This window comes from Gymnoscopelus braueri (assembly GCF_963280865.1).
Source record: "Gymnoscopelus braueri genome assembly, chromosome: 18".
NCBI lineage: Eukaryota > Metazoa > Chordata > Actinopteri > Myctophiformes > Myctophidae > Gymnoscopelus > Gymnoscopelus braueri.
Genome location: NC_137618.1, coordinates 29214511 through 29222549, shown reverse-complemented (window position 1 = coordinate 29222549; position 8039 = coordinate 29214511). Strand labels below are relative to the sequence as shown.

At 44.8% G+C, this 8039-nt stretch overlaps 1 protein-coding gene across 1 annotated transcript; it reads left to right on the top strand.

Moving 5' to 3' along the window:
• The first annotated feature begins 904 nt into the window (after window positions 1-904).
• On the top strand, window positions 905-7737 carry LOC308106156 (uncharacterized protein). Its single transcript, XM_080457211.1, has 7 exons — window positions 905-1025; window positions 1567-1614; window positions 1760-1856; window positions 1987-2115; window positions 2420-2515; window positions 2721-2917; window positions 6982-7737. Exons 3-7 carry the CDS (start codon window positions 1778-1780, stop codon window positions 7009-7011), a joined length of 531 nt encoding a protein of 176 aa, XP_080313337.1. The 5' UTR covers window positions 905-1025; window positions 1567-1614; window positions 1760-1777; the 3' UTR covers window positions 7012-7737.
• Window positions 7738-8039: the final 302 nt, after the last annotated feature.

The window sequence follows — 8039 nt, the reverse complement described above, 5'->3', positions numbered from 1 at the left end:
AAACTAAATGATAAAACAAATGTCATTTATCTATAGACACAGGTATCTGTACACCTTCACTTGTCTTTATGAGGGGATCTACTAATATTTCCTATAACTAATTAATTAAAGTCTAACACATCAATCTTCTTCTTCTTGCGTATGTCATCAGATCCTCAGCTCTGTTGCAGCAAGCCAGTCCAGCGTCTCGTCATCCAGGTTCATCAGGCCTAGGTCGCCATGTGGTGGGCGGTGTTTCGGGCAGCTGGTCATGATGTGTTCCACAGTCTTTAGGGGGTCTCCAGGTTCACAGTGGGCACTGTCCGAGAGGCCCCACTGTTGCATTGCTTCACCGAAGCGTCCCACGCTTGTCCTCAGGCGGTTGAGGGTTGTCCACTGCTTACGGGGCAGGTGCTGGCCAGGGACATCTGTGGGATCCTCGATGTAGTTGTGAAGCCTAGATGGTTCTGCTGCTTTCCACTGTTCCCTCCACCTTGCCTTGCTAGTCTGCAGTCTAACACATCAATGTTAGACTGTTTCTCTTCAAACAACATCAACACTTCACTGATACTCTTGGTAAATAAGTTTGCTATACTATTTGAAAATGGTGCCAACATGACAACTGTTTAGTTCAGGACATGGCTATGTTTAACAACGTGATACACTATCTGGTCATAATAGATCTTGGGATAACAACTCTACTTTCAAGCAGACAGAATGTTTACAGCTGTCTAGATGTACTTAAATCATTAATTGATCTGTTAATTATTTATGCGTGTACAGTATTTACAGTCTGTTCTTTCTATTGAATATAGTCATTCCAGAATTTTACTTCCCCTTAGTGGGTGTGTATTGTGTTTTCTACCATATAAAAAGGCGACATTTGACATGTAATTGTGGTTGTGGTTGTGGTTGTTAGGACACTGATGACCTTCCAGACATGTCCCACCTCTCCATTGGGATCCTGACCGTGGTTCCTGAAGACAGCCCGGCTTCTCCTCACTCACTGCACTTGGACTCTTCACTATCATGCATCGTCTTGGAAGGTACAACAGTGATGACCTTCAAAGTCTCCCACATGCCATCTGCCTACTGTTTGGACTGATTTACGCACTGAATTTGGAGTACCCCAAATCAATGAAGAACACCTTTGATTTTATTCAAAGAGTTCTTCTCTCACTTGGACATAAATCCCTAAAACCCAAAATACAATCTCTCAAAAACTGATGGAGTTAGTGATTGTTAAGATTAGAATAACCACTGGATTAATGCAGGCACTTTGATTGTTTAGCTTTGAATAACCATCAATTTAATGCAGACACTTTAATTTTGATTGTTACGGTTATAATAACCATTGATTTATTGCACTCATTTTGATTTTTGTATTGCTAAGGTTATAATTGAATATAAATTGAATTTATTTGTGACTTGTATTACATTCCACATTACTTTTGATTGGTCTATCTAAAATCCACAATGCATTGCATAAAGGCATAGCTATTTTTTAAAGATCTTTGACAGACTACAAACTAAGGTTACTTTTCTATGTCTCTGCAACCTTGTGATACCTTCTACCCCGATTTACAGCCATACCCTCCAGCCTCTTCTACACAGGCCTGCCGACCTGTTGATGAGGTATGTTTTCTTTAGATTTAACCCATGTAGACCTACAAGCTCTTAGCACAGCACTCGGTGCTGCGCTATGAGCTTGTATAGTAGCCTATAGTTTTGATGATTTTTGACCAAGTACAATTAAGGGCCTTTTGTCTTTTCTGCACAGCCGTATGCAGCTACATATATGGACTTGGATCAGTGGAACCAAGAAACACCCAGTGTACTGCAACCTCCATCTCCGTCCAGTGATGCTCCAGTAGAAGGTGTGGTTCCTCAGCTAAGTGTCAGCAGACTTGGCACTGTTGTCCTTCAAATTCAGGATTCATAGATGAGTTTTGCTTTTTTTTAAAAAACTTTTCTTTACAGTTTTTGACGTGCTTTCAATCTTTCTAGGTCAACCAAATCCATCTGACCAGAGCATACCAGAGGGTCAAGGGTGGCAGCCTTGCGACTCTTGTCGGTCTGAGGTGGAGAAGCTCCAGCTCCAGTTGAGGAGGATAACCACTGTGCTCTCCAGTATCAGTAAGTTTTATTGCCTGTAATGTTGCAGTTTTCAGTTGTCTGCTAATTTCTTTGTCTCACTTGAAACTTTACTTTATCCTGTACCTCTTTTGTGAGTTCTCTGACATGACTGGAAAACATTGGTATCCCAAAATAAAACTGTTTTCTGTTTACTGAAGAGCTGGGGAGATCGACCCCTGCTACTGAACAAATACTCATCAATGACTGCTATCAGAATATACTGTAGAGCTTTGTAGAACAGTACTCAATCTTATTGTTTTACAAATACACTCAGTAGACTCAGATTTTTTTGTCTTTGTTCTAGGCTCTGAGAAACTAGACGCACTGAAGGGCTTTATCACCCTGGTCGGTGACCTAGAGTCTGGAGTGTCCAGTCTCGGGCAGCAGGAGCTATATCCAGGTATGGATGTATACGTTTGCCATACATTTCACACTGAACCTGACGTTCTTGGTAGCGAGTGATCCGTGTTGTGAGCTGCAACTAGATAGTGAAGTTTTCAGAAGGTCACAGTTGTCTGTTTTCATGGTGCACTGAGCGCAGAAAGGGGTCAATGTAGCTGATGTCTTAAAATGCAGTTTGTTAATTGCTCGCTCTCTATTCACAGGCTGTGGACAGATGATTTCATCTGTGCAGCTGGCAGCCATACACCAGCGTGCCAGGAAGGACTGCAAGAGGCTATTCCACGCCTTGTTCGAGGTGTTCTTCACCCATGAGGAGTGCCGCAATGCCGTCGTATACGGAAAGCATGGTGTCATCCCAGAGGGGAAGAACAAACTGGATGAGGCGAAGAGGCACTGTTCAGTAAGTATTTGTCACACCACTAGTTCCTCAGAGTAGTGTTATAGATGGCCAGTCAGTGGAGTTGGTAACCACCTGTATACCACCCGTATACCACCCATAGACCACCTATAGACCACCTGTATACCACCTGTATACCACCTATAGTCCACCTGTATACCACCTATAGACCACCCGTATACCACCCATAGACCACCTAGAGACCACCTATAGTCCACCCGTATACCACCTAGAGACCACCTAGAGACCACCTGTATACCACCCGTATACCACCTGTATACCACCTATAGACCACCCGTATACCACCCATAGACCACCTAGAGACCACCTATAGTCCACCCGTATACCACCTAGAGACCACCTAGAGACCACCTAGAGACCACCTGTATACCACCCGTATACCACCCATAGACTCACCTCTTCAGACTCCACCTCAGCCCGTAGCACTTGCCCTCCTAGCCTTGATGACCTTGCAGGATTATGCAAAGGACAGATACCAGGTCATTGTTGACCTGGCATCCTATAAATGCCGAGTCCACCTAGAGTCCACCTCTAGACCACCTGTATACCACCCGTATACCACCTGTATACCACCTAGAGACCACCCATAGACCACCTAGAGACCACCTGTATACCACCCATAGACCACCCGTATACCACCTAGAGACCACCTAGAGACCACCTAGAGACCACCTGTATACCACCTGTATACCACCTGTATACCACCTGTATACCACCTGTAGACCACCTGTAGACCACCTGTATACCACCTGTATACCACCCATAGACCACCTATAGACCACCTGTAGACCACCTGTAGACCACCTATAGACCACCTGTATACCACCCGTATACCACCCGTATACCACCCGTAGACAACCTGTATACCACCTGTATACCACCCGTAGACCACCCATAAACCACCTATAGACCACCTATAGTCCACCTGTATACCACCTCTAGACCACCTGTATACCACCACCTGTATACCACCCGTATACCACCTGTATACCACTTAGAGACCACCTAGAGACCACCTAGAGACCACCTGTAGACCACCTGTATACCACCTGTATACCACCTAGAGACCACCTATAGTCCACCTGTATACCACCTGTATACCACCTGTATACCACCTAGAGACCACCTATAGTCCACCTGTATACCACCACCTGTATACCACCCGTATACCACCTATAGACCACCCGTATACCACCTAGAGACCACCTAGAGACCACCTGTAGACCACCTGTAGACCACCTGTAGACCACCCATAGACCACCTATAGACCACCTGTATACCACCTAGAGACCACCTATAGTCCACCTGTATACCACCTGTATACCACCTGTATACCACCTAGAGACCACCTATAGTCCACCTGTATACCACCTATAGACCACCTGTATACCACCCGTATACCACCCATAGACCACCTATAGACCACCTGTATACCACCTGTATACCACCTATAGACCACCCGTATACCACCTAGTCCACCTGTATACCACCTATAGACCACCCGTATACCACCCATAGACCACCTATAGTCCACCCGTATACCACCTAGAGACCACCTATAGTCCACCCGTATACCACCTAGAGACCACCTAGAGACCACCTATAGTCCACCTGTATACCACCTGTATACCACCCATAGACCACCTAGAGACCACCTAGAGACCACCTAGAGACCACCTGTATACCACCCGTATACCACCCGTATACCACCTGTAGACCACCTAGAGTCCACCTGTATACCACCTATAGACCACCCGTATACCACCTGTAGACCACCTAGAGACCACCTAGAGACCACCTGTATACCACCTATAGACCACCTGTATACCACCTGTATACCACCTAGAGACCACCTGTATACCACCTATAGACCACCTGTATACCACCTGTATACCACCTATAGTCCACCTGTATACCACCCATAGACCACCTAGAGACCACCTATAGTCCACCCGTATACCACCTAGAGACCACCTATAGTCCACCCGTATACCACCTAGAGACCACCTGTATACCACCTAGAGACCACCTATAGTCCACCTGTATACCACCTGTATACCACCCATAGACCACCTATAGACCACCTGTATACCACCTATAGACCACCTGTATACCACCCATAGACCACCTAGAGACCACCTAGAGTCCACCTATAGACCACCTGTATACCACCTGTATACCACCTGTATACCACCCGTATACCACCCAGAGACCACCTAGAGTCCACCTAGAGTCCACCTAGAGACCACCTATAGACCACCTGTATACCACCCGTATACCACCTGTATACCACCTAGAGACCACCCATAGACCACCTAGAGACCACCTGTATACCACCCATAGACCACCCGTATACCACCCATAGACCACCTAGAGACCACCTGTATACCACCTGTATACCACCTGTATACCACCTGTATACCACCTGTATACCACCTATAGACCACCTGTATACCACCTATATACCAACTATAGACCACCCGTATACCACCTATAGTCCACCTGTATACCACCTATAGACCACCCGTATACCACCCATAGACCACCTCGAGACCACCTAGAGACCACCTATAGTCCACCCGTATACCACCTAGAGACCACCTATAGTCCACCCGTATACCACCTAGAGACCACCTGTATACCACCTAGAGTCCACCTAGAGACCACCTAGAGTCCACCTGTATACCACCCGTATACCACCTGTATACCACCTAGAGACCACCCATAGACCACCCATAGACCACCCATAGACCACCTAGAGACCACCCATAGACCACCCGTAGACCACCCGTATACCACCCATAGACCACCTAGAGACCACCCATAGACCACCCATATACCACCCATAGACCACCTAGAGACCACCCATAGACCACCCATAGACCACCCGTAGACCACCCAGAGACCACCTAGAGACCACCTAGAGACCACCTAGAGACCACCTGTATACCACCTGTATACCACCCATACACCACCCATAGACCACCCATAGACCACCTATAGACCACCTATAGTCCGCCTGTATACCACCTGTATACCACCTAGAGACCACCTAGAGACCACCTAGAGACCACCTATAGACCACCTGTATACCACCTGTATACCACCTAGAGACCACCTAGAGACCACCTATAGTCCACCTGTATACCACCCGTATACCACCTGTATACCACCCATAGACCACCTATAGACCACCTGTATACCACCTAGAGACCACCTATAGTCCACCTGTATACCACCTGTATACCACCCGTATACCACCCATAGACCACCTATAGTCCACCTGTATACAGACATGCAAAAGTGTCACTTTTCAGCTACAGTCACCTTTTTGAACTCAAATAGGGCAATTGTGTGACACCTGACCCGAAAGAAAACAACATGTTGTCACCTTTTTCACCTCGGGCTGTTTGCATTCCTGTATAGATATATATCTTGGGGTATGTTGTGACAATGTATACACATGTCTGTCTTACTGTGTTGTGTTTTTAGGGCTTTTATTTCGGGGGACGGGCGTGCTATAACAATTAAACTTAAAAATATGATACATTCGGAATAAATAGCCTCCAAGTAAAATTTGCAGAGAGCAAGGAGGCTGCCAAGGGCCCCTCCCCTCCCCTCATAACCAGTTGATCAGCTGTAAACTCTGTCTACACAGACTGTGGCAGGCACAGGGCTCCAGAGTGCGACCTGCCTATTGTGCTGTATGTGCGAGTTAAATCTGATTTCGAACCACCTCTGGAGGTGGTTTCAAATCAGATTTCAACTCAGATTTCAACTCGGATGTGTGCATTTAGACTGATTTAACCAGAATCTCCTGTTGACTAGTTGAGCACAATTTCCTAAATTAATATTTAAAAAAAGTTTAGGTTGGAGTCAGGTGCTGGTGAAAGTGTATGCAATGCTTTAGATGCTCATTTCAAATTCCAGTCCAGTCTTTTAGCCAACCCGCACTGGCTGCTGCAGATTAAGTGTCTTTGTGTTTTATATGTATACAAAATTGAGTGTTTAAATCCCATGTGCTTTCTTGTTATCTTATCTTTCAGCTGCTGCTCAACGATCGGACCGAAAATTAACCCAGTTGAACTATGAAAAGACGGTCAAGTCTTGGCTGCAGTTTGCGCCTGGCCGTCAGGGAGGCATCCCGAGGAATGCTCTGGAGCAGCAGGGACCGGATCTGGATGCAGGTGGCACCTCTGCAGGTTCCCTCCCTCCCTGAAGGGATTAACCCATTACAACCGGGACAGCGTTTTGCGTTTGAACTTCAACCATTTTTTCTTTTCTTTAACCCATCTAGACCGGGACAGCGTTTTGCGTTTGAACTTGGACCTTTTTTTCTTTTCTTTTTATAAAAAACAACCCAAAAAAAATCGTGAAAATGAATATTTTGTCCCCGATTCTGTCTTCTAAATACTTCTTCCAAATCTGTGGTTCTCAAATTTTTCCATGTCAAGGACCCCCAAAATCACATGTATTTGGACGCAGACCCCCACCTAGAAAAATATCTTTCCAGGGACCCCCAGAAACAGATTTCAGTTACAAAAGTTTCCTTTGAAAAATATATATTCAAAGATTTGAACAAATGTTTACGATTTTTCAAAAATAGCAGATCTATCATTTAGAAGACATTCACAGAATCGGGTCAAAATATCCAAATGCTTGCAGACATTTTCACGATTTCTTTCATAAATAGCAGATCTACAATCTTGTATATGTTCTATATTTCATCTGTTAAAGCATAAAAACAATGGTTAAAGCAGTTCAACGCAGGTCTAAATGCCTTGGTTCAATAAATGTGAAGATTCAAATCATATTGTCTGTCTTTATTTTTATATTTTCACATTTTGGGAAATGTAAGGTAATTTTGAACAAGATGTAGCCTTACAGTATATCAGCATACATAATTTAAAATGTACATGCAGATTACCATTAGGTTGTTGGATGATCAGGATCAATATTGATTCCTAATATGATTCAGTATAATCCAATTAATAAATTAAATCAGTGTTCGATTCCTGATGTTGATTCAACATAAAATCAACTAAAATGTGCATGCAGATTACCATTTAGATGATGGTTGAATCAATGTTGATTCCTAATGTTG

What these genes read in the sequence shown, in the direction of transcription:
- LOC308106156 (XM_080457211.1), top strand. Translation starts at nt 1,778, where the DNA reads ATGGACTTGGATCAGTGGAACCAAGAAACACCCAGTGTACTGCAACCT. An exon ending in CAGTGATGCTCCAGTAGAAG is followed by an intron (nt 1,857 to 1,986) that starts GTGTGGTTCCTC and finishes CAATCTTTCTAG; the next exon opens with GTCAACCAAATCCATCTGAC. An exon ending in CACTGTGCTCTCCAGTATCA is followed by an intron (nt 2,116 to 2,419) that starts GTAAGTTTTATT and finishes TCTTTGTTCTAG; the next exon opens with GCTCTGAGAAACTAGACGCA.